We start from the raw sequence: 27,376 nt of genomic DNA on the forward strand, positions 1-27,376 counted from the left end.
TGTGAGTGGGTGGGTGCACGGGGGCTCAGCCCTGGCACAGGGGGCCTCTTGTGCATCGGCCTAACTGGGGGGCTCTTCAACTGGTGGGGAGGTTGTTCCATCCTTGCAGGAGTCCACTCTGCAGGTGGGGGAGAGACATAGGAGAGGTGGAGAATAAACTTAACCTGGGTGTCTGTTGTCTTGTGTAGTCTGGGAGATGATTGAATGTTGGGGTGGGTACAGTTTCCTCTGCGGTGGGGTAGGGTGGGCTGCCCCGGGTCCTGTGGGGCTTGGCAGTGCTACCGTAGGCCCCGGTCTGGATGGACCTGGGCTCCCTTGCCTTGGTGGGTACCAGAGGACGGGGGTGCCTACTGGGGTCAGCGGGGGAGCTGGCCCTAGGGAGGGGCATCCTCCCCTCCCTCCTTTTCCTCCCCATCCCCGGCTACCTCCCTCTTCCCGCTCCACCACACTCACCCACACAGGTAGGGCCTTGGGGTGCGGGTGTGTCACCAGGGTGCAGGGGAGACATTCCCCCCCCCCCCTCTGTCCCCTTCTGGCCACCTGTGCCTCAATTTTATCTCACAACTTAGACATCCACATTACTTACACTCTCATAACATACACATATATATAGGGCCTTGAGGGTGGGCACGTTAACGGCGTCCAGTGGACGGTCTGTGTACTCAAACCTGCCTCTGGCGCCGGTGCCCACCTCTCAATTTTAAATCCATGTAGACATTGAGGGTTCTCGGAAGGGGCCGTGCTAACACCTGCTGCTCTCTGGCAGCAGCAGCACCATGCTCTCCCTTGTTTTAAATGCACTTTAGAACAACACGCAGCAACACTACACATGAGCGGGAGGAGGGAGGTATGGGGTCTTCACACACCCCCGTTCTCTGCTAGCCATCGGGGCGGGGGGGCCGGGAGGAGATGTTGGCTGTCCAATTGGCCTCCCTGCTGCTGCGGAGCCTGGGACGGTCTGCTTGCCTCCACTCCGGGGGGAAGGGTAACATCTCTTGGGTCTGGGTTCTGTTTCCCCCTCTGGGGGCGAGGGTACCTGGACCCGAGGTATAGAGTATGTTTGGGGAGTGTGATTGTGTGTACATGTCCATTTATGTCAATCCTTACGTTGGGTGAGTGCTGAGTGTTTGTATATGTGTGCTTGAGGGTGGGAATGCATGTTGTGCAATGCAATGCTGTGTGTGCCTGTTTGTCTGTGTCTATATGTCAGGTCGGGTCTTAGACTCCACCTCTCTGGGAACTCCCAGGCCCTCCAAGGCCTATCTCCCCTCACCACACTCCCTGCCGGTGACTGATGCCCTCAGGGGTCGGTGCATTGGTGGTTCTTGGTGTTCGGGGCTGGGCACTCAGGTATGTACCGGCTCACTCCCGGTGGCTACCTGGCGGGGCCTGGCGCCTGTTGCTCGGTCAGGCCTCCTCCGGGGTGCGGGGGGCCCTCGGGCCTCCGGCCTCTGGGCCTGCGGCTCGGTTCACTCTGGCACAGTTGGCTGCCGGCAGGGCCGGCGGGCATGCCGGTGCAGCCCCTCTAGCTTCTGCTCGGTGGCTACTGGGTGACGCCTCGTCTGGGGATCCTCAGCCCTTCCCATGAGGGTGGCACGGATGCCCCTCCGGTGGTCCTCCTTGGGCTCTCGCACTCTGGGGCCTCTGGATGTCTGGGGCCTGGATCTCCTCCATGCCTGCTTCATGCCCTGGGCGACGGGGCTATGGCTCTCTACATCCTCTTGCAGACCATTACATGTGGAAACCATTTGAATACAAGCGCGCTGATCCACACAGGTATGCACACGGGTGTTCACTGCTCGTAGACTTAAATGACACCTTTCTTGGCTGCTACTTCAGAGCACATTGTGCGCTGTCTGTCCTGCGTGCTGCACAACAATATTGAATATTTAGTATTTACTGCTGTTTACACTTAGCTAGATTAATGCGATGGTGTTGTGTTTAGTATGTTGCTTTGGGTTTTTTTGCTTGTTTTCTATTCTTTTTCTCTCAACAGGTGATCCAGGAGATTTTTTTTCCTCCCCCCCTTTCTCACTGTCCCTCTCCCCTTCTGTTTTTCTTTTCCTTCCTCTTTCTCTCTCCCTTTCCTATCCCTCACTCATGTCTGTCCCGTATGTAACAACTGAAAATAAAATAAAATAAATAATAAAAACAAAGGTCGATCAAATGGACCAATACGGCAATGCCACGATGATCCATTTGGCAAAATAAATCCATTGGGTATCCTTGTTGGTCTTCAGACAACAATTCTGATAGCTAAAGAACCAAATGGGACAGGCAAAAAAAAAAAAAAAAGTTTTTAATATTACTCATTAATCTTTCTGGGTCACAAAATAAACTTTTAACATGTTATAAGGTGAGAAAGTAGCTGTGTAAACTTCAAATATCTGCTCAGTTTATCAAGACATCGCATATTTGCAAAAGTGCGCCGACGTTTTCAGAGACCCACTAGCTCGATAGCTGACCGGGGCGACAACAGCAAACTACCTGCACATCGTTTCCACATCCCCGCGGTCTTTGGCTACTCAGGTTAAAAATGATATAGAAGTCACTCAGATAACTTAAAAATGTTATTGTTTGGCTTTTTCAGTATTTTATTTGTTCCTGAGTAAATCGTTTTGGCTGAGATTAAAGTTATAGTTTTCACACAGCTGAATAAACGTCAAACAGAAAACTGATTAAACAGAAGTGTGAGATGGTCGAAAGTTTACTCCAGTGTCCTAATATATTTTAGATAGCAAGGAACAGACGGCTGAGCTTAGTAAATTTTAATCAGCGAAATCTCTAAAATATATTTATCAATAGGAACTAGTCAAGTAAACTTGAGATGTACCTTCAGTATCTTCGTCTCTCACAAGATGTGCAACCTTTAAAATCTCAAATAATTTTTAGAACGTTTCATTTCTGTTCAGTTAAAATATCTTAACATACAAACACGAACTAGTGGAAACTTATGCTGTTTACAGGAATTTAAAATCACCTCTTTTTCTATTCTTATTAAATAAATTTTTGTCGCTGTAGTCTGATGTGTTCAGACCACAAGAGAGAACCTTTAAAAACTTTAATCGGTTCAGTACCTCCTGGCAGAATTCATTGATTAACTGTCAAACTCACAAACACACATCAAACTCTTTGTGCTGACAGATTAACCCTTTCTGGACTGAATTATTCACACATGAACATATTTTCCGTTATATTCACTCATTTTAACTTTTGACACACAAATTATTGTCTGAATCCAGTTTGTTTTCTGTTTTCTGCTGTAGATTTTTTAAATGCGTCAGTTCTCACTAAAGTTGGATGTTTATGTTGACTTCAGGCTCTATTGTTTCTTTTTAGTCAATATTTATACTGCAAGACTGTCTAGAAACAAACACACTAATCATACAAATCATCTTATTTACTCACCATCATTCAATAACTTTAAAATAATCTTCAGCAATATTTTACCAATAATATGACAGGGTTTGTTTGAGATGTTCATGTGAAGCCTTGAGTAGTGTGAATGCTATATTTGAAATAAAAAAAACATTACTAAGATTCATGTTTCATACATGTTTGCTCTGCAGGCTAATTTTGTGATAATGCAGCTGAATTTTATAATGACACTAGGATATGTTTTAAATATTCAGTGGTAGGTTATATACAGAAAATCATTAGAATTATTTATTGGAGTACTGTATATTTTTGTATTTGAAAACAACACCGATTGTGGCAGAGGTAAAAGGGTCAAAACATTTAATTATAGATTTGTGCTAATGCAATATAAACTCTGACAAAATATCTTCTGAAAATTCCAGTTTTTACATCCCGGCCCAAACCAGACATGGCTTCTAATATCTGTAAACGTGAGTCCATCAGCTGATTTGGTCCCGCTCAGCACCTTTTACTTCCCGTCCAAGTTGAAGATTTCTTGGCTTTCAGTGAGAATGAACTCCACAATCTGATTCTGATACACCATGTTGACCGCCATGTTTCCGGCGTCCAGTTCAGGCCACATCAGCGTTGGACCAAACACGATTCCGATGCCCTGAGTGGACATCAGGTTCTTCCTGGAAAAGGCCAGAACTCTGCAAAAGGAAAATGCAAACGTTAACATGTCCTTTAAATTAGCTAACAAAGCATCAAACAGTGTACTATGTGCTACCCATCCTGAGTTTATAAATACGACCCTTTCTGATGGTGCCTTTCTGATTGTGTGAACATCAAATCAAATCACTTTTATTGACACAGCACATGTGAGTGAAATTCTTGTGTGCAAGCTTCACAAGCAACAGCGGTGTGCAAAATACAAGAAACATAAGATACAAGCCAAATATATGGACAGGAATGTAAGAATTATCACTTGTTTGTAAAGTAATATGTGCAGTGGTTTATTCCACAGTATTCCACCTGAACACTGTAAATGCTCCTAACAGGTGAGGTTCAGGTGTGTGTTGGATTACTTGTGCAGGTGGCTGAAGAGAAGCTTCATGGTGTCATGGTTGGGTTTGGGCAGCTGCTGTATCAGTTTCTTCACAGCCTGAACTTTTTGTTTGGGTTCTTTGATCTCTGTTAAAACAAATGACAGCAGCATTAGTTTAACCTTTAGATTTCTAATTGAAGTTGAAACGTTTTTAAACTTGGGGGGGGGGGGAGAAAAGTCTTGTTCAAGCAGTCTGGTGATTCTGTCTAAATACAAGTCTCATTCTTAAAGTGACTTGACCAAGAGCAGCAGAGATTACAGAAATAAAAGAACCATTTTATGAAGTCATCACAAACTGAAGATTTATAACAAAGGCAGGATTTACTCACTGATGGCCTCCACAAAAGGCTGGAAAAACCTAAATGGAAACAGTGGCTCCGGCAGTTCACGGAAAAACATTTTGAGGGCTCCGGTGACGACGTGGACATCCTCCCACTGACTGTGTTCCAGGTCCAGGTCCTCCTCTGTGGGACAACCATGGAAATATTACTGAGCAGGATTTTATGAGAAGAGGTCAGAGCACATTGTTTTACCATTTTATATGTATTGGTTTTTAACTTCAGAGTCTACTTAGGAGGATTTAATACATTTTGATATAAATTATTGGTGTAAGGCCATGCCACAAGCACTATTTTGATGGGTTTGGTTGACTGACTTAGTTGCTTAGCTGTGTATCGAGGTTTAATTTCTTAATAAAATTCTGTTTCATTTTGTAACCTGCATTGTTTGACTCTTTGTTTTAATCCCCTAGCTTTGTCAGGGCAATGTAAGACTTACGCTGATTAATTATAACCCATTTTCATAAATGAAAGGGAAATTAACTACTTTACAGCTACTGTAAAAGCTACTGTTTAGTTGACCTTCATCGACGAGGAAGCGAAGTTTCTGGATTGTGGCCAGGTTTCCACTGACTCTGTAGATCCCGTCAGCTTCCAGACCTGCAAAGAGATACACTTTATTAAAAACCTTAATTTAAGTCTGAGCTCATTCAATAGATCCATATGTACAACTCGTTGCTAGTTAATTGTACTCAAACAGCTTTAGCTTTCAGGAAACAGAAACTAAACATACAGTGTTTTCCCCCTTCCTGAATTTTTCATATGTTTGTCACACTTAAATGGTTCGGATTATCAAAAAATTTTAAATAGACAAAGATAACACAAGTAAACACAAAATGCAGTTTCTCAATGAAGGTGTTTATTATCAAGGGGAAAAGTCCAAACCTACGAAAACTGATTGCCCCTGTAAATGATCCATGGCAGACCTGACGACATTTTTATGCTTATAAGCATCTCTTTATTTCGCATTCTCACGGTTGTTGTCACAAACACACGACTGCAGCTCTAAAGCTGCCAGCCACACACATCACCAACAACAACAGCATTACAGCAGTCCGCATAACCAGCAAGGCGTGATCTCCTGCAGCAGCACCACAGACCACACCCCACCAAAGTGCCCTAAACCTAATAACTGGTTGGTCCATCGTTAGCAGCCTAATTGCAATTGTGATAACTAGCAATGAATCTTCTACAGCTCTGTGGAGGAATTTTAGCACATCCGAGGTTATTTGAGCATGAACTGGCTTTATAAACTCTGGGTTCAGGTCAGGACTTTGACTGGGCCACTCCAAATTCTTCATTTTGTTTTTCTTAAGCCACTCGGAGGAGGACTTGCTGCTGTGTTCTGCTGCAGAACCCACGTGCACTTCAGTTTGAGGTCACAAACAGATGGCAGCACATTCTTTATACAACAATTCCATGCAGAAGTACTTTTTAACTTTCATAGAGATGCAGAAACTTGACTCTGGCTCATGCATTGGTCAGCATGAATCTGAGTCTTCTTAATTTCCAGATGGAACTCAAGAAGAGGGCAAACACTTTTTCATACCACTGTACCTGTGTTTAGAATCAGAATAATGCCAAAAGAAATCATGTGGTCACAGTTACACACACACAATAACGGTAACAGACTGAACTAAATAATACAATATATTACAAAGTTTACAAAATACAAGAAATAACTCTAATATATAAGTAGCTCAGTTGTAAATATCCAGAATATTGCAGAGGTGAAATATATATGATTGACGTTTTACTCTGACCTGTAAAACTTTGTTAGTTATTATTTTACTGTAAAGCATGTGCAACGGGGTGTAACTATTGTACTGTGTACTGTAGATGGCCACGGGCAGCAATGATTTCCTGTGTCGTTCATTGGTGCATTATGGATAATCTCAGTCTCTCACTGAACGTGCTCCTGTGACTGGCAAGGATGTCAAGGAATGGGTGGGAGAGTGGGTGTCCATATCTTGCACAGTCATGTCTGAGTTTCAGTATCAGTAAACGTACCTCGTTTCTCAACGGCGTCCACACAGATCCGAACAAACTTTGGTACCGTGGTCCCTTCACGCTCACAGAGACTCGACAGATGGCAGCCAAACACTCGATCTGAGACAGATGTTATAACAATTTGATCAATTAGAATTTTTGTTAACTTAATTATTAGATTAAGCACATTTTGAAAGCCAGTTCACTCACAAAAATCATTTTAAGCTTGTGTTAGGGCCAGGGTTAGGTTGTAAAACCGAACCTGTAAAACTTCTGCAAAGGTAACACTGTATATAAAAACACGATGTTATTTTATTTCTTAAACCTCTCTAGTCTGCCAGCAATGCTGTTGAAACAAAATTTATCCAAACTGTTAGTTAAGTTTTAATTTTTAAAAAAGACATTTCTAAAGGAAAGGAAGCAAGCATAAAAACACGACTGGAAAACAAGGCTTCAGGAAAAAAGGCTGAAGCAAAACAAGCAGAAACCTTTTATCAGGCCTTTCTCCTGTAGAGTCTTCATGGATGGACGTCTGATGATGAATTTCTTCAGCCGGTTTTTCACTCCATTCTTGTCTGCGCTATCTGAGGCGCTGTGCTTCAGCTTTGAGCTGCCAAACATGTCTACAAAAGAAACAGGTTGAGGTACAGCTTTGAGATACTATGTAAAACAAGTGTTGTTGTGATTTGGTGCTGTGTAAATAAAACAGGATTCAATTAAGTTGAATTGAATGTAAAAGGGTTAGGGATTAAAAAAACAGAAATTAATTATTTTCAAATCTTATAAACCCATATTTTACTCACAATAGAACAGAAAACACACACATGCGCTCATTTTGAATTAGATGGCAGCAAAACATCAGCTCTTCCCATATGGAAAAGAAATAGTAAAAACATATATGATTTACTCATGAAAGTGGCTACTTTCATGAGTAAATCATATATAAATCATATAAGGCTTACATGATTTACTCATGAAAGTGGCCACTTTCTCATTACTTTCATATATTTTTTTTAGTAAGTATACAAAACATACAAGTTTCATTATATAATTTTTCAAGGAATCTTATATGTGTTTTCACTCTTGTATGCTTTTCATACAAGTTTCATACAAGACAGATAAAAACTTTATAAGATTTATATATATCTTTTCCATATGGGTTGGGACAGATCAAAAAAAAGCTGGATAAGTAAGTGGTACTAAAAAGAAACAGCTGCAGGAACAATTTGCAGCTAATCAGGGTAATTGTATCCAATCACAACAGTGTTTTAATGGATGCAAAACAATTGTAGCCAATCTTTGTACAGTTTAGGCACAACAGGAGCTCTCAGAAGTGAAAAAAGGCAGAGGTTCACCAATCTGCAAAAAACTATGGTGGAATAATGTTCAGAATAATGTTTCTCAATATTAACTTTAAATGATGTCTCTCATCACCCATATTCTGATGATATGGTTACTAATCAACCAAAGACCCAGACAGACTTTTAATTCATTTGAAAGCCTGATGCTTCGCCTCGTCCACCCCAGCTGTAAAACTCAGAAACCAGTCTTACTTGTTATCATCTATCGTCCACCTGGGCCTTACACAGAGTTTCTGTCTGATTTCTCAGACTTTTTTTTTATCTGATTTAGTGCTCAGCTCAGATAAAATAATTATTGTGGGTGATTTTAACATCCATGTAGATGCTAAAAATGACAGCCTCAACATGGCATTTAATCTGTTATTAGACTCAACTGGCTTCTCTCAAAATGTAAAAGAACCCACCCACCACTTTAATCACACTCTAGATCTTGTTTTAACATAGAAACTGAACATTTAACAGTGTTTCCTGAAAACCCTCTCCTGTCTGATCATTTCCTGATAACATTTACATTTACAATAATTGATTACACAGCGGTGGAGAGTAGACTTTATCACAGTAGATGTCTTTCTGAAAGCGCTGTAACTAAGTTTAAGAATATAATCCACCCACTGTTATCATCTTCAATGCCCTGTACCAACACAGAGCAGAGCAGCTATCTGAACGCTGCTCCAACAGAGGTCGATTATCTTGTTAATAATTTTACCTCCTCACCACATACAACTCTGGATACTGTAGCTCCTGTGAAAACTAAGGCCTCAAATCAGAAGTACCTGACTCCGTGGTATAATTCTCAAACACGTAGCCTAAAGCAGATGACTCGTAAGCTGGAGAGAAAATGGTGTGTTGCAAATTTAGAGGATCATCAGTTAGCCTGGAGAAATAAGAAATAAGAACTGAAGGTTTCTCTTCAGCACTGTAGCCACTTCTTCACAAATAACATTTTAACCATTAGAGACAAAATGACCCATAATCATCACACAGATGTAACATTATCTACAGCTACTTTTAGTACCATTGATATTCATTTAGAGTCTTTTTCTGTCACGGTCTGCCATTCCTCGCTGGTCGACCTGCCATGTCTGTGTTGTATTTGGATTTGTGTTTTCTACTCCGGGGGCCTGTTCTTCGTACGTCGCTCACTACATCCAAGATCACATGACACATCCAAGACCAAACCATCGCGCTAACCGTGAGCTCGCTAATCCGGTTCCCCGAACACACCTGCTGTTGACGATTAGTACAGCTGGACGCAGTAATGTGACATCACTGGGTGTCGTAAAAGGGGCTACGCATCGATAGTAGAAACATTGATCGGCAACCCTCTGATTGGTCGGCGAAAATGTCGATGGGGCGTGCACGGTATTTTCCGGCAGCAGAGCAAGAACTCATGAGTGCGGGATTTCAGGAGTTTCAGAGTTTAATTAAAACGCAAGAGAACACTGCAAAGGCTGCAAAAGCAAGGAGAGAGGGCTGGCAGAAAGTTGCTGACAAATCAAACTCGTAGGTAATTTAATAATAATAATAATAATAATGGATTCGGTTTATATAGCGCTTTCCAAGGCACCCAAAGCGCTGTACGATGCCACTATTCATTCACTCCCACATTCACACACTGGTGGAGGCAGCTACGGTTGTAGCCAGGCTGCCATATCGCGCCATCGGCCCCTCTGGCCAACACCAGTAGGCGGTAGGGTAGATCTATCATATGACACTATATTGTCCAATATCATATGGCATTATATTATATTATAATATGTTATATTATATCCCCTTTCACATTAGAGCCACAACAGGACCCACAAGAACATGGGAACAAGTAAAAGTGGAATACAGGAGTATTCTACAGAATGGTAATATTTATCTCTTAGATTGCTTTTCGTCTCTTGGCAAGGTAATACTGGCCTGTAATACTCTGTTAGTTTGTTCATAACAGCAACCAAGAAAAGGGCAGAGGAAAAAAAGACAGGTGGTGGTCCTGCACCCCCTCGTCAACAAGTTGGTTAAGTAAATAATACCCTCACGGGAATATCGATATCTCTCTATGAGCACACTGTCGCGCTGAGCTAAAGGATCCTGTCTATCCCGCAATATACGCTGAATTCTGAGGACTCTCCTTATCAATCTTGCACCTTCCGCAATGGGTTGGTCGCGTATACGGACAGGACATGGCTGCGACAGGCTTCCCAAATCCACCTTCGCTTTTATAGCCGTGGTCTCTCATCTTGATTACACGAAGTAATTTACAATTACTACTCTGAAATATGAATTACATCTGTAATAATCACATACATGTAATAGAATGTTAATAGTACATTTCCCTTTTTTAGGAAATGACCTGTATGTATCTGTGTGACATCAATAAAAGGATCAGGTGCTGCATTATCTTTAGTTACATTGATAATATTTATTTATGGTGAAACAGTGGAAAAATATCGCTGTTGCTTTCGTATAAATGAAGCGGACATACCTGCGTGGCCGCGATCTAATCCTGTTTACATAAAGTAAACCTGCTCCTGAGCAGGTTTACGCTTACAGCTCTGTTGCTATGACAGCAAGTCCCGGATGAGCTTCGGGGAACCGAACGATCCAGGATCACGCGAAATCGTCAACAATCTAATCCAGCTAACTTACTTAGCGAGGTACGAAGAACAGGGCCCTAGTCTGTGCATGTTTGTGTGCATATGGTGGTGTTTGTGTTTTGGTGCAACACCAGGCCTGAAGAGTTTCCCGCCTTGGAGTTGGCCACCCCTCCTGACTAATCATGCTATCCTGATGCTGATCAGCCTTGTCAGTGGCTCTCTACTTAACACAGTAGCTGACACTGTATTGTTGAGGAACACAGTCAGTAATCCAGCTCGTCAAGGTGAAAGTCTCCCAGGAGATTTACGGGAACATGTGGAGATAGCTGAGCACCATTGTACAGAGATAGAGCTGTAAGTTGTATTTTCACTATGAAGAGAAGTCACTGCACGGTAGCATTCAACTCCAGTGAGTAGGATGCTGTGATTTCCATGACTGTTAGGATTGATGACAACATGCAGGTATATGGTAAACAGGTCTCCAGTCCTGATAGATCCATGAGGGGCTGATCCCTGGGAACGAAGGCCAGGAAGAGACGAGCCAGCAGAGGAGGAAGAGCAGACCACGCCAGGCCCGACTTTTGCTCTCAGACTGCAGGAAATGACATCTGGCTGGTCAGTGTTTTTATTGTGGCAGATAAGGACACTATGCAGACACCTGTCCCACGTGGCCGAAAGATTTTGTCCGTCAGTAGCAGTAGGAATGCTGGTGGGCACGATTGAGGACGTCTCCCTACCTAGACTCCAGTGTTAGTGTCAGGTTTATATTGGCCTGCAAGTGACGATGGGTATCATCACTTGCAGGCCATTCAGATCTCCTCTTCCTGCAACCATGTTGAAAAGATTAGTTCCTTTCTGTTTGATGATGCTTGTATCCTTCGTTCTCGGTTATCCATGGCTAAATACACATAAACCCCATATTGACTGGTCCAAGGACTGTATTTGTCATCCAGCAAAGAAGGCGTCTTTGCTTGATTGTTGAGTTATTCTCGTCAGTACAGCTCTGATAATCTGTTTCTTGTGTGATTTCTCAGTTTATTCTAACCACGGTTCTCCTGTGCATAGACTCCTGGACTTGTCCTTATCCCTAGATCTGTTTCCCTGGCAGCGTGGCGTGGAGTAGGTGAGAGTGCTAATGACAAATGCGAGAGGAGCGAACGAGCAGAGTGTGCTTCGCTTTTTCCCTTGGACCAATGAAAGTCCCTGCCCCCATACACTGTTTATAATTTCACATAGTGTGTTTGTAAATACACTTGTGACTGTAATTCTAGTTCAGCTGGTCTGCGCCTGAGTCAGTTTCCGCCCGCGTGACATTATTACCTTAACTTTTTTTAGGAGTTGCACAGCTGCTTTCCACCTCCAGCAGTTATGGAGCAGTCATGATAATTTAGATGTGAATCATGTTTTACACACTAATGGTTTCTGTGGCTTTAGCTGCTCACTGCTGCTTTGTATAAATACAAATCATTATTCCTCAGACTCACTGATAGATCGTCGGTGTATTGGGTTACGTTGTTTGACACCAGGAGAAGCAGAGCCATATCCAGGTAGGGAGCTGTGTCTGGGCAGGTAGTCTGTACTGTTTGATCTCCGCAGAGGAAAACCTTCTTTAGTCTGAGCAGAAAAGAGGTACAAGCAATCTCAGGAAGATTAGTTTGATAAGTGATCAATTTGTCTTTTTGAAAAGAAATTCACAAAATGCACAGAAATAATTTATAATTAATGAACAAGGAATATAGTGATGATGATTTTAAAGGGTGGTGACTTCTTACTGAAGAGTCGACGGTCTTTTTGATGGCGTCGTACCATTTGCTGGCAGTGGAGTAACTGTCAGTCTGGACAAGGTACTCACTTCCTGTGCTTGTTTTAATCTAGAACAGGTAAAAACAACCAAAAAAACCAGTTCATTTCTGTACCATCTATTTTAAATAACCAGAGAGAATAAGCCATCAGCAGCAATTAAGTGTTCACCTGGAAGACATTTTTCCTGCTTGATTTCTCAGTATTCCACTCAATGAATGCTCCACACAGCTGAAGCACATCTGCCTTACCTCCTGGTTTCTAAGCGCAAAGACAGTAATGTGATGGGTCACACAAGTTAGACATGATAAATATAAGTAGAGATACACTGACAGTAGTGATGAAAGATTTTTATACCAGTCCAGTTTCCTGTTTGTCTTTATAAAACATTAACTGGTCTGAGGTGAGCACAGTCCACACTGAAGACCAGTTCTTCCTCTGCTTCTTACCACTGTCTGAAATTTTAGCCATATTCATGATTTCACCTTTCAAATCCACCTGGAAGCACACAAAAGGGAAATTAAGGAAGTGTTCAGACGTTTTATACATATGCTGTCGAGAGCGGGGGGGGAGAATCATCAGAAACCCAGAAAGACAAACTGAACATGGGACTTTACATCAAATCTATTTTAAAATAAACAGTAACTCTAAAGGTTAGCCATGTTTACTTGTGAAAAACTAATCTGAATGAACTGACATGCATATTTAATCCATATGTCAACCAAACCAAGATGTCAGTGAACTCTCTGTAGACACCGATAATCAGACTCACTTGTGGGGATCAGAACAAGCCACTTCAAAGCTTTGAACGTTCCTGGCCTCACCAGTAGTTCCATCCAGATGGCTATCCAAATCTGCATGTCAGATTTGGATAGCCATCTGGATGCAAGAGGAATTTCTCTGACTCTGTGGGGCTCCATTAAAACCCAGACAGCCTCGGGCTAAACCTGCGCCTTGGTTTAATGACAGCGCTCACGCTGTCAAGAGGGAACGTCACCCAGCAGAACCCAGATGGAGAAAGGAAAAACTGCATGTATCATTTCAAATTTTCAAAGACTGCTGACATCGCTACCAGAAAACTGTCAAAGAGACAAAAAAGGGCATATTTTGAAAATATCATTTCTTCCAACAGTCCTAACCCATGTGTGTTATTTAACACCACTGACTCTGTTCCTAATACTCCACTGAATGTCTGTTTGGAAATTTCTCCTGATATTTGCAATAATTTTCTGAGGGGTTGTTGTTTTTTGTTTTTTTGTTTTTTTTTTGTCACCACCAGGGCTCTGATCACAGCTCCTGACTCTGACCCCTCTTTCTCTGTCCCTTGCACTGCTGTTTTTACTCAGTTTGAGCTTGTGACGCTCTCCACTTTAGAGGATGTGGTGCACCATATTAAGCTCACAGGTTCCCCACGGGATCCTTTTCCTCCACAATTTTTTATTTTTAAAGACATTTCTCCTAGTATAGGACAGTATGTCCTTGACATTATTAACAGCAGTCTGTCTTCTTGTATGGTTCCTGCAAATTTCAAACATGCAGTAGTGCAGCCACTGCTTAAGAAACCTGGCCTTGATCACACAGTCGTGGCCAATTATAGGCCTATTTCCAAGCTGCCTTTACTTTCCAAGGTTTTAGAGAAAACAGTTTTTAGTCAACTTCAATATTTTCTAGATGATAATGGCATCCTTGAGGTTTTTTCAATCAGGTTTTAAAACCCTTCATAGCACAGAATCTGCATTAAGGGTTTTTTAATGACATCCTTCTGGTATGTGATTCGTTCTGGTCTTGCTTGACCTAGCTGCTGTTTTTGACACCGTAGACCACAATAGTCTAATTCTTGATTAAATGATGTAGTGGGTATTGGTGGCTCTGCACTTAGTTCTCTTGGCCAAATAAGACCTAAACCAATTGTCTCCACCAGCCTTCTCAGTTCTGAATCATCTTCTGCTCCTCTGTCATGCAGCGTCCCACAGGGCTCCATCCTTAGAAGGTCAAGGTCAAATTTATTTATATAGCACATTTCAAACAGCCGATGCTGCACAAAGTGCTTAACAATATAAAAATGGTATTAAAAAGCAACAATGTAGTACAATAATAACAATAAAAAAACAAAAGAATTAAAACAATAACTAAGACTAATTCAAATAACAGCAAAATGCTTGGGTCATAGTGTGTTAAAAGCCAGGGCATAGAAATGTGTCTTTAGTAATGATTTAAATTGCTCAAGTGTTTGTGCAGATCTAATATTTAAGGGGAGACTATTCCAAAGTCTGGGACCTGCCACAGAGAAGGATCTATCACCATGAGCTTTGAGATAAGTCTGTGGGATGGACAGTATTAATTTTGAGCTAGACCTCGTGGTTTTTCCTGGAGCATAAGGAGGTAAGGAAGGGCTCGGGCATTAAGTGTCTTAAAAACAAAAAGTAAAAGTTTAAATTGGATCCTGTACGAGACAGGAAGCCAGTGTAAAGAAGCTAAAACTGGGGTTATATGCTCTCTCCATTTGGTACCAGTTAGCAGGCGAGCAGCTGCATTTTGGACCATCTGAAGACGATGGATGGAGGCCTGATCTAGACCATAACACAATGAATTGCAGTAGTCTCATCTGCAAGTAAGGAAAAGGTGAATAACACGCTCAAAGACGTTAGCCGGGAGGTATGGCTTTACCTTGGCCAGCTGTCTTAACTGAAAAAAGCAGGACTGAACTACTGCACTTACCTGCTTATTGAATTTAAAAGAACCATCAATGTAGACACCGAGGTTTTTTACATGTGTTTTACAATACGAGGAAAGGGTGCCCAGAGTGCTGTCGATATGATTAAAGTTGCCAAAAATGACAACCTCAGTTTTACTTTCATTTAGCTTTAAAATGGTAAATGGCCTGTATTTATATAGCGCTTTACTAGTCCCTAAGGACCCCAAAGCGCTTTACATATCCAGTCATCCACCCATTCACACACACATTCACACACTGGTGATGGCAAGCTACATTGTAGCCACAGCCACCCTGGGGCGCACTGACAGAGGCGAGGCTGCCTAAAAAATTTAATAACAACCACTGTTTGAAATCGTCAGCGTAATAAGAGCTGGGGATGGTCTGACCCTGCTTTTAAAGGTAGATAAATCTGCAAATCATCAGCAAAACAGTGAAATGAAATGCTGTACCGTGAGAAGATGGAGCCCAATGGCAACAAATAGAGTGCGAACAGGGCAGGACCCAAAATAGAGCCTTGAAGTACACCGTATTTAAGAGGGGCTATTTTGGAGTTGTGGGGGCCCATATTGACATGAAAAGACCTTTCTGACAAATAGGACCGAAACCACTGGAGGGCAGATCCTTTTAGGCCAGCATGAAATTCTAGCCGTGATAACAGGATGTCATGGTCGACCGTGTCAAAAGCTGCTGACAAGTCCAACAATAAAAGGGCAGCAGGGCTGCCAGAGTCCAGAGTTAAAAGAACATCGTTAAAAATCCTTAAAAGTGCCGTCTCAGTGCTATGTAGTGATTTAAAACCAGACTGAAATTTTTCAGAGATCATATTAAAATCAAGGTGGGCCTGCAACTGTAGGTAGACCACTTTTTCCAAGACTTTAGATAGAAAAGGAAGCTTTGAGATAGGCCTGTAGTTGGACAGAACAGTTGGGTCCAGGTTTTGTTTTTTTTAAGAAGAGGCTGAACTACAGCTTGTTTAAAGCATGATGGGACGCAGCCTGTAGCAAGGGACGTATTAATTAATCTCAGGATAAAAGGCCCAACATTAAAAGTGTATTAAAAGTGCTTTTAAGGAAGCTTGGAGGGAGACGGATGGGCAGTGTGATGATCTTAGGTTACTAATAGGGGTGGGTTTTGATAATTGATTTATCGATTAAAATCAATTCAGGCTTGGATAACGTGATATCGATTTATTAAAATCCTGAATCTATTTTTTTATATTAATTTATTTTGCCCGAAACGCCAGAATCTCTGGTGAAATCTCACAAAATTTTAAGAACCACCAAACAGCTAAAACAGTAAATGAGAGCAGGAACACGGATTCTGCACAAAGATGTAAACACAAAGCTCGGACCCGCCGACGGATCAGAATCAGTGAGATGTGACTTTCTCACCCAACGGCACGGACAGGGTTGGGGCTGAAAGCCGACAGCTCGCTGATTCTGATGTCCGCGCTTTGTGTTCACGCCCTTTTTGCGGTGATTCTAAAGCTGTTGGTTTTATCTCTCTTCAAACATTATTGACCAAACCAGCAGCAAAAGATCCAAACTAGCTTCACATAAACATTGTCATGAATTCACTCTGACTTTTGCTGTTCTCTGTCTGTCTGTCTGTCTGTCTGTCTCTCTCTCTCTCTCTCTCTGTCTGTCTGTACTTCAAGAACAGTTTTCCATCTAAAAATCTGTTTTCTGCATTATTTGCTTGCTTGTTACAAACAAGTCTACCGTTGTTTACAGGCTGTCGGCCGCTGTTTTTTTTCCCCTTTTACTTACTTCTGAAAAGAAAACCTAATTTCTGCTGTTCAACAGGCTTCTGAACAAATATAAACTTTTTAAAATTTTGCAAAATGCAAAACGCTCAGCTGTGTCTGTAATAAAACCGCTGTAACTTCAGAGGTAATGTTCATATGTTGATTAATGGTTTTCTTTCGTTTTTGATGTACTGTGGAATATTTTAATAAAATCCAGGCCAGGAAAATCACCTTCATGTTTTTCTGTGTTTTATCTTCAGCTACTTTGACACAAAGGCCTCTGCTGTAACGCTCACACCTTTGATAAAGTCTGGAAAGTGTCAGCTTCCTTTTTATAGATACAAAAATATGTAAATGTACTGATCTGAATTATAATATTTCTGACTGTCTCAGGCAAAATTTCCCAGATTTTAATCGAATCGAATTGAATCGAATCGTGGATCGAATCAATTCGGGACCTTGTGAATTGGAATCGAATCGATTCTAGAAATCAGTGACGATACCCAGCCCTAGTTACTAACTACTGCGGTCAAGTCATTAAGGGAGACGGGATCAAACTGCTCTAGGACAGCTGAGCACATAGGAGAAAGACAATGATCTCAAGCAGCAGACGACGAGACAAGAGCCCTAATCGATAGAATCTTGTCAATGGAGCAATCGAGTCCAAAATATCAGTGCAGGTAGAATGAAGAATGTCCGAAAGGTCCTCAACACTCTTACAGTTGGAGTTCATTATTCCAGAATCCATAAAGGCAGCAGAAAAAGCGGGCGCTGTCAGAGCATTAAGAGCAGCGCAGCGTTACAGTGAACAACACAGGAAGATAATCGGAGATGCGCAACTTGGATATTTCCGTGATGCACACATCCAGCCCGTGGGAGAGCACCAAGTCCAGTGTATGACCTTTTTCATGCGTGGGACCGGTAACCCACTGGGTCAAGTTAAAAGAGTCAATAATATTTAAAGTCCTTGACCAAAAGTTTAGAGTCACAGCAGACATGGATGTTAAAATCACCAAGGATGAAAAAACTGTCGAATTTAAGAACGATTCCAGCCATAAAACCTGAAAACTCTTTGATAAAATCCTTTTTAAGATGGAGGACGGTATATGAGGGCACACAGCAAAGGCGCAGCAGAGTGTAGGTGTAACTCAAACAGTTGGAGTTCAAAACTAGAAAATGAGTCGTGCTGTAATATTTGATGAAATCGTGAAATCGAGCGTTGAACACGGTGGCTAAGCCTCCCCCCCTACCAGAGGGCTGAGGGAGAGTGAAGAATGAGAAATTAGGAGGAACCAGTTCCAAAAAAGCTCCAGACTCACCGGGTTGAAGCCATGTTTCTGTCAGAAACAGAAAGTCCAACTGTTGTGACTTTAGGAAGTCGTTTAATACAAACGTCTTGTTTGCTAATGATCTTACATTTAGTAAATCCATTTGGAGTGTGTAGATCCTAACATCAGATGTTCCAGCTTGGTTAAGTGTACGAAGATTTCTGTGGTCCACACCGCATCCACGGGTCCGAGGCCGCTTAGGGAAATAGAATGCTGAGAGCGGGGGATCAAGTGTCATGGGAGCTCCAGGGACAACAGGCAGGATCCATCTAAAGATGCACTCTGCTGGTCCAGTAGTTCCACGAGAAGCATGGAGAAGAGCTCGGACTTTGATGAGTGTACCAGCCCGCTTTCATCGTTTCCTCGGGTGCTTCTTCCAGGAAGTGGTGTAGGAGTGTTGGCACAGATAAACCGGAATACAGGGCTCAAAAAGTGGTGGAGGAGGCCCATAATCATCTCCTGTGTCCGTTTGTTTAAGAGCCAGGTCATACGATGCTTTGATTTCTAAGAGTAGCTGGCGATTGTACACACGCAGAGCGAGGGCATTTTAGGATCAAATAGAAAAGGATAAGGCTAGCGAAAGCCAAAGCAAAGCTAGCAGAGTTGACGGACGTGTCGCCGTGCATACTGCTGGCGCCATCTTCCTAAGAAGGCATGGGATCTCTTTTCATTGCACATGCTGATGAATGCCAGATCTATTTGCCACTAAAGCAGAAGGATAGCACCTCCATAAAACGTGTTTTGACATGTCTAGATGACATTAAAGCTTGGTTGGCTTTAAACTACTTAAATTTCAAGTACAAGAAAACAGAATTGTTGGTGTGTGGACCCAGTGGTGCCTGTTAGTCCTCCTGTTGATTTTGGATCCCTGGAAGTTTATTTTAAACCTGTAATTACTGACCTTGGTTTTAAGTTGGACAGTGGTTTTAAATTGGACAACCAAATCAGAGCAGTGGTGAAGTCCAGTTTTATTACTTAAGGCGACTGGCAAGAGTGAAATCTTTTCTTTCGAGGCAGCACCTTAAAACAGTGATCCATGCTTTTATTTCATCCCGTCTGAACTACTGTAACTCACTTTATGTGGAGGTCAGTCAGTCGTTGCTCTCACGTCTGCAGCTGGTTCATGCCGCTGCATGACTGCATAACAGGAACTCGTAAAAGAGAGCATATAACCCCTGTCCTGGCCTCACTGCATTGGCTGCCTGTGTCTTTTAGAGTTCATTTTAAGATTCTCATGTTTGGTTTTTAAATTCTTTCACTACCTCTCTGAGCTTTTTCATCCACGCACACCTTGTCAGTCTCTCAGGTCAGCTGACCAGCTGCTCCTGGAAGTATTGAGATCCAGGAGGAAGCTCACAGGGGGCGGGGCCTTTTCTATCATGGCTCCTAAATAATGGAATAACTTGCCCTTCCATGTTAGAGAGGGGCTGTATCCCAATTCAAGGTCTGCAGCCTTAAAGTACGCAGTCTCAACGATCCTCAAGGGCCGCGTACTTAAAGACCGCTAAGGCCGGAAGTGCGAGGCTTGTGAAATGGGATGGTCTAGCCTCCGTTGCGCTGCCCAGGTTGCCTAGCAACCATGATACTAACAGCTGGAAACGTTTCATACAGCTTTGTTTGACAGAAATGAAATGAAGAAAATCATTTGTTCATTTGTTTGTTTGTTTCTACATGAGCTTTGGTCATTCTCTGTAAGATTAAGGTCAGCTATTGAACGGCGTATATTTTAAAGTAAAGGCTTTAAAACCAAGTTAGTACAAACGTCACTAATGTCACATGACTTTGCCGACATGTGGCCAACAGTAATGTTTTAATGTTCTTCATTATTAAACATTTGCACATAAATAAGTGACATAATATTCAGTACTTACTTAAAATTTACTCTTCAGGCGCCCCTCATCCGCCGTTTTTTTCAGCAAAATTATCCACACCCACCGCCGCGCTATGCATTCTGGGATATATTTGGCCATGAAGTCTACACCGCCACGTCCTTAAAATTCAGGGAAATGAAGGACGCATTTGAGGCTGCATTTCGAGCAGCCTTCAAATTGGGACAGCCTTTGTCGCGTCGCTGTGACGTAATCGGCCTTAAAATGCGGCCTTTAAGGCTGCAGACCCTGAATTGGGATACAGCCAGGGCCCTTCACTGTCCACTTTTAAAACACGTCTGTGACAGCAATGACGGCCCCGACCACATACTTTCACTCTTTACACACTTTTTATTCCTGGTTGCTGCATCTACAACTCCCGGCCACAGCTTTTCAGCTGCATCCCACACATAACGTCTCCCACCCCATGCAGCAGACTGTGACAGCACTGAGCAGCTCCTTCAGTGGGAGACTGCGGCACCCACGGTGTGGGACGGAGAGATTTCGCAGGTCTTTCCTCCCCACTGCTGTCAGACTCCATAATAAAGACTTTAACTGATCAAGCACACACATCCACACATGTGCAATAACACTAAGTGCAATAATCTTTTCTGGCATCGTTGTATTTTTACTCAGTTGTATATAGCATTCGTATTCTATTTTTATCTTATTGTATATTTTTATTCTAATTTATTCTACTGTATATAGTATATTATTTTATTCTATTCTGTACAGCTGTGTACTGTATTTATTCTTATTGTATTCTAATTTTTGCGTCATAACTTTTGCACTGTCCACTTCCTGCTGTGACAAAACAAATTTCCCACGTGTGGGACTAATAAAGGTTATCTTATCTTATCTTATCTTAACACCCACCCAACCAAACAAACAAACACTTCCTCAGGTCCTCCCATATGGAAAAGAAATAGTAAAAACTTACAAAAGACTTGCATCAGATGTGGCCTACTTCATATAGTGAATCATATAAGGCTTACATGATTTACTCATGAAAGTGGCCACTTTCTCATTACTTTCATATAATGTTTTAGTAAGTATTCAAAACATACAAGTTTCATTTATATAATTTTTCAAGGGATCTTATCTGTTTTCACTCTTGTATGCTTTTTCATACAAGTTTCACACAAGACAGATATATATTAATCTTATAAAGTTTGTATCTTTTCCATTTGGGCTGGCACATTTAATATGCCTGAGATCGAGCTCAGGTGTGTCAACTTCCCCCACACGAACCACGCCCCACCACAATGTCTTAAAACCCATTTTTATTCTTTGGCTTTTGGCCTCAATGAGACTTAGTTTTTCCTAAAATTAAATTAATTATTAATTAATTAACTATTTCACTTTCTTTTATTTGGATCTTATTTATATGTTATGAATTTTTATTATTTAGTTCCAATGTGCAGCACTTGCTTTCTAAATAAAGATGATGATAAAGAAGAAAGGATGCACAAATTACACTGTAAGTATTGTAAATACTTACACTCTGGACACGTCACCAGTCTGTCACAGGGCTAACGCAGAGAGACTGGTGGTGGAATCAAACTCAGGACCTTCTTGCTGTGAGGAAACAGTGCTAATCACTGTTTCGTACGCCACTGTGCTGTTGTTGAAACATTCATTCATTTAATTGGGAAGTAGATTTTTTGTGTTTTCATAAATGATGACCAATCTGCACTGGGATCAGTTGTTGTGGATCGCAAATAAAAAGCAAAATGACAAAGTAAGATCATCTTACAGAGGAGTGAATGTGGGGGGAGTCAGATGTGGAGAGAGGAGATTAAACCGGATCTGTGAAGGAACTTTTCGAAAACAGGAGGAATGTAATGATTATATAGGTTGTAATTACCAGAGGCTCAAATGTAGCAGCTCCTGCTACCACAACATTGTGCTGAGACTGATTCCTGCGATGTCGAGAGATCTGCAAAAGACATGTTCATTAAAACAGAAGCGTCTCCTGCAGGCTGGTGCTTCTTTGTGATTTACGTACAGGTTTCTGAGGAAGGTCGGTCTCCTGCAGCACCATCGACTTGGACTGACTCAGACGGTCTCCGGAGCTCGGAGAGTTTTTAATGCGCATCTGCACGGCTCCCTGTGTCGCTGTGCTGCGCTGTGGAGCCTGAATCCCTGGTTTCACGGTACTCTGCAGGTTCGTGATTCTGCACATGAAAAACAAAACAATCATTTTTATCATTTCATAGCTTTACAGTTAGTTATGATGTCTGTGAATTTATATTTCTATGCATTTAAACAATCCACTTTAGAGAAAATGTATTATGATATTACATTTTATTTCCCATTAAAATAATGAAGACTATTATGTTTCCCCAGGCAGTATGGGTAACCATTTTCTCAGGTAAAAACGTACATGGACTGTTCATTCTTTTCATTTGTGTACTTTGGGAAATACTTTGTAGAATTTGTATCCCCCCACTGAAAGTTTATTTTACAATTTATTGAAAAAGTAGCTTTTAAACACCCATTATGCGTAATGTTAAATTAACCATGATTAAATAAAAATACATTTAATAAAATATGTAATATTAGAATCAGTTAAACTTAACTGAAATGGCTCTGTCTGCGTCTATTCACCTGTTTACACCTCCTGTTTGTTTAAACTGAGTGACTGAACATTCAGAAGTTCCATCCACAAAAGGATCTGAGGACAGTTTGACTTTTTCCTGTTTGCTTCACTTTAGTTACACAATGTCTGCCTTTCTGCTAGCCAGCTGCAAGGAAACCAGAGCTGAAAAGACTGAGGGTATGTTTGAATAGTACCTCTTCTCTCCTTTTCTAACCAGTTTTCCTCGATCTAAGTGGGAAACAATATAAGGAAAGCTGGATAGGAAAATTAACCAGGACTTAGAATAAGAGAAGAGTGTGTCCGGTTGTATTTAAACTGGCAGTGTCGGCAGCTTTTGGCATGGAATGTAAAACACACTGTTACTTGACATTTACAGTTCTGTTGCTGGTTTACATGAATGGCTGGATGGTGTATTTTATAGAACAGCATTTTTCCTCTTCTAAAGACGTTAATAAGGGAAGCATTGAAGCTCTTTTTCTTAGTATCTGGAGAATTCAAGTAGTTCTTATTGCTGTCATGCAGATACTTCCAGGCCACATGATTCTGGTGACAGAATTTTACCACGTGTCAGGTGTGTAAACAGCCATTGTCTTTTATTTATATCCTGCCAAATCACAACAACAATTCCCTCAAAAGTCAAAGGGGGAGGGAGGGCGAGAGAGAGAGATTATTTCAAACATGGAAATATAACTGAAATAAGAGAAAAGAAGAAAAAGCACAACTTAAAAAACATCAAGTTTTCATGTATATCTCTATGTCCACACAATGTGTGTGCTGGAAAAGAGTAGGATGACGTTTACACTTTTCCTGGAGAATACAATGGAAAAACAATCAACAACATTAAAAAACAGCATTTCTTGAAATCCCTAGTCACATCTTTTTTCAACAGTTTTAATGAAAAGTTTGGTGTACATCAGAGGTTGAGCAGTATCAAGAAAATGTCAAAGTACCATCTCGTAACACTTTGGTCTTCCTCCTAAAATGTGGTTAATCAAATAATTTTAAAAAAGAGGGTAGGGCTGGAGAATGTGGGACTATAGAAAGAAGCTGATGGTTTGTATGTACTTCCTGAACTCTTAGTGTGCAATATTACATTTAAATATATTGTTGAAATGTCTGGTAAGTGTGTTAGAAAATGCAAATAAAAACATTAAACACTCTGATCATTTTGTTTTTTATGACGTTGACATATGTTTGAATCATCCCTCGTGTCTGCAGTTCTGTGGGTTTGAGCTGTTTCAGTAACTGACTGTGACATAAAACCACATCATAAAAACAGCACACTTAAAAATATGATCAGGTCTCAGAACTGACATGATGAGAAGTGAAGCCTCATTAACCGGAAACAAAATGAAACCCTCCAAACAACGGAAGCTGGACCGTCAGTCATGCATGAAGTCTTACGATCATAACCTCATAGTCTGAATCAGAGACTGTTACAATGTTTCCATAACTTCAGATGAGATTGGTCTAAAAAAAATAAGCAAATGAAATCTTTATGCTCATTTAGGGTTATTCCTATTATTATTGGCCTTTTTTTTAAATTTCAGCCAGAAGTGAGCGGAGGCCTACAGAAAGTAAACAAATGTGAACCCCAGTAACGCAGCGGTGAGACCTGCAGACACACACCAAAACAAACCAATCACAGAGACAACAGAATAATGAGATTTCATATTTAAAATGAACTCACCTTGTACCCGCCATCTCTGTATGTCTCAGATCACAAAAGAAGAGACGCAGAGAGGCCTAACTGTCAGAGGAAGTAAAAAGCATCACGTGGTTTCTTCAAACCAGACGTCTCAAACTACAACTGCTGCAACCTCCCCATTTCCTGAAAACAAACCTCACTCTCGTGAGACCAGACACGGGCAGTTTGTCACTTCTGTCAGTGCTGGTGTTCAAACATTACAGATGGTCTGACTTTATTTACCCTGGATTTATAAACCTATTACTCAGAACAGCTGATTAGGAACCTAATCAGATTATTTCGATTATTTCAAGGCTTTCTTGGCCTGTTGTTGTGTTAGTACATAGTAAATTTATTATTTTAGAAAAATTATTCCACCTAAATATCTAATTTATAAGATATAAGTGACTTATAGGTAATTAATATGGGTTAGGGTTTGGGGAAAGAAAGGGGTCCCAGGCAGAAGTCTGGGTCCCCTGATGCACGCTCACTCGACTGGGGTAGGCACTGATGCCCCCGGATCAAAAAATTGCCCATCATTGGGTAGTAGTGGCCATTAGTTGTTCTATTGAGCCCGTCGCGACGTTTCGGCGTTACTTCGCCTTCATCAGGCTGGGCTCAATGAGGGTAGGGACTGGTTTGTCCTCTATTTATACTTTTCTCTTCTTAGCTTTTCTTTCTGACTTTTTTGTCTTACTTTTTTCTGTTTCGTCTTTACTTAGGTTTTTTCTTGGCTTTTTAATTTTTTCTGTACTTAGTTTTTTCTATTTTTCTCTCTGTCACTTTTTCTGTTTTTACGTGACTTTTCTCTTTTCCTCTCAACCCTACTTGGGGAGCTTTCTTACTCTCTCTCTTTTTTTCTCTTCTCAACCCTACTTGGGGAGCTTTCTTTCTATCCTTTTTCTTTATGACACCCCCTATTCCTTAGTCCACTCTGTCTATCATCTTGTTTTTCTGGCACCCCCATCCTTAGTAACCACTCTATTTAGGCTTCTTTTTCTGTTTTTTGTTTTTCCATTTTTTTAGGCTTTTTTTCTGTTTTTTCTGGGGTTTGGGACAGGGAGGGGGGGATAGGTTAAGGTTAGGGTAGGAGATGTGGGTAGGGGCATCACCCACCCCACCGGGACCTGGCTGGTAAGGGTTTGGGGAAAGAAAGGGGTCCCAGGCAGAAGTCTGGGTCCCCTGATGCACGCTCACTCGACTGGGGTAGGCACTGATGCCCCCGGATCAAAAAATTGCCCATCATTGGGTAGTAGTGGCCATTAGTTGTTCTATTGAGCCCGTCGCGACGTTTCGGCGTTACTTCGCCTTCATCAGGCTGGGCTCAATGAGGGTAGGGACTGGTTTGTCCTCTATTTATACTTTTCTCTTCTTAGCTTTTCTTTCTGACTTTTTTGTCTTACTTTTTTCTGTTTCGTCTTTACTTAGGTTTTTTCTTGGCTTTTTAATTTTTTCTGTACTTAGTTTTTTCTATTTTTCTCTCTGTCACTTTTTCTGTTTTTACGTGACTTTTCTCTTTTCCTCTCAACCCTACTTGGGGAGCTTTCTTACTCTCTCTCTTTTTTTCTCTTCTCAACCCTACTTGGGGAGCTTTCTTTCTATCCTTTTTCTTTATGGCACCCCCTATTCCTTAGTCCACTCTGTCTATCATCTTGTTTTTCTGGCACCCCCATCCTTAGTAACCACTCTATTTAGGCTTCTTTTTCTGTTTTTTGTTTTTCCATTTTTTTAGGCTTTTTTTCTGTTTTTTCTGGGGTTTGGGACAGGGAGGGGGGGATAGGTTAAGGTTAGGGTAGGAGATGTGGGTAGGGGCATCACCCACCCCACCGGGACCTGGCTGGTAAGGGTTTGGGGAAAGAAAGGGGTCCCAGGCAGAAGTCTGGGTCCCCTGATGCACGCTCACTCGACTGGGGTAGGCACTGATGCCCCCGGATCAAAAAATTGCCCATCATTGGGTAGTAGTGGCCATTAGTTGTTCTATTGAGCCCGTCGCGACGTTTCGGCGTTACTTCGCCTTCATCAGGCTGGGCTCAATGAGGGTAGGGACTGGTTTGTCCTCTATTTATACTTTTCTCTTCTTAGCTTTTCTTTCTGACTTTTTTGTCTTACTTTTTTCTGTTTCGTCTTTACTTAGGTTTTTTCTTGGCTTTTTAATTTTTTCTGTACTTAGTTTTTTCTATTTTTCTCTCTGTCACTTTTTCTGTTTTTACGTGACTTTTCTCTTTTCCTCTCAACCCTACTTGGGGAGCTTTCTTACTCTCTCTCTTTTTTTCTCTTCTCAACCCTACTTGGGGAGCTTTCTTTCTATCCTTTTTCTTTATGGCACCCCCTATTCCTTAGTCCACTCTGTCTATCATCTTGTTTTTCTGGCACCCCCATCCTTAGTAACCACTCTATTTAGGCTTCTTTTTCTGTTTTTTGTTTTTCCATTTTTTTAGGCTTTTTTTCTGTTTTTTCTGGGGTTTGGGACAGGGAGGGGGGGATAGGTTAAGGTTAGGGTAGGAGATGTGGGTAGGGGCATCACCCACCCCACCGGGACCTGGCTGGTAAGGGTTTGGGGAAAGAAAGGGGTCCCAGGCAGAAGTCTGGGTCCCCTGATGCACGCTCACTCGACTGGGGTAGGCACTGATGCCCCCGGATCAAAAAATTGCCCATCATTGGGTAGTAGTGGCCATTAGTTGTTCTATTGAGCCCGTCGCGACGTTTCGGCGTTACTTCGCCTTCATCAGGCTGGGCTCAATGAGGGTAGGGACTGGTTTGTCCTCTATTTATACTTTTCTCTTCTTAGCTTTTCTTTCTGACTTTTTTGTCTTACTTTTTTCTGTTTCGTCTTTACTTAGGTTTTTTCTTGGCTTTTTAATTTTTTCTGTACTTAGTTTTTTCTATTTTTCTC

General features: G+C 41.6%; 1 protein-coding gene and 1 long non-coding RNA gene across 3 annotated transcripts; one reads left to right on the top strand and one right to left on the bottom strand.

Annotated features, from left to right (window-relative positions):
- Positions 1 to 3,644: 3,644 nt before the first annotated feature.
- Positions 3,645 to 24,904, bottom strand: arhgap15 (Rho GTPase activating protein 15). Of its 2 annotated transcripts, XM_080290772.1 has the most exons (13): positions 24,487 to 24,904; positions 22,203 to 22,371; positions 22,062 to 22,133; positions 12,893 to 13,033; positions 12,707 to 12,796; positions 12,508 to 12,606; positions 12,220 to 12,349; positions 7,281 to 7,415; positions 6,814 to 6,912; positions 5,326 to 5,403; positions 4,795 to 4,929; positions 4,446 to 4,551; positions 3,645 to 4,070 (listed from the first exon to the last, which is right to left on the bottom strand). In XM_080290772.1, exons 1-13 carry the CDS (start codon positions 24,498 to 24,500, stop codon positions 3,887 to 3,889), a joined length of 1,452 nt encoding a protein of 483 aa, XP_080146898.1. In that variant the 5' UTR covers positions 24,501 to 24,904; the 3' UTR covers positions 3,645 to 3,886. The 2 variants fall into 2 exon arrangements, with proteins under 2 accessions (XP_080146898.1, XP_080146899.1); XM_080290773.1 differs by lacking the exon at positions 22,062 to 22,133.
- LOC145421040 (uncharacterized) lies at positions 9,560 to 10,538 on the top strand. Its single transcript, XR_013902309.1, has 2 exons — positions 9,560 to 9,843; positions 9,939 to 10,538. It is a non-coding gene; the product is annotated as an uncharacterized LOC145421040 (long non-coding RNA).
- Positions 24,905 to 27,376: the final 2,472 nt, after the last annotated feature.

This window comes from Astatotilapia calliptera, chromosome 16 (genome assembly GCF_964374335.1).
Source record: "Astatotilapia calliptera chromosome 16, fAstCal68.1, whole genome shotgun sequence".
Taxonomy (NCBI): Eukaryota; Metazoa; Chordata; class Actinopteri; order Cichliformes; family Cichlidae; genus Astatotilapia; species Astatotilapia calliptera.

Excerpts from the sequence above, each read along its gene's own strand:
- arhgap15 (XM_080290772.1), bottom strand. Across the intron at positions 13,034-22,061 it reads CTGCTACATTTGAGCCTCTG|GTGGATTTGAAAGGTGAAAT; the intron begins GTAATTACAACC and ends GTGTGCTTCCAG. Across the intron at positions 6,913-7,280 it reads GGAGAAAGGCCTGATAAAAG|ATCGAGTGTTTGGCTGCCAT; the intron begins GTTTCTGCTTGT and ends CATCTGTCTCAG.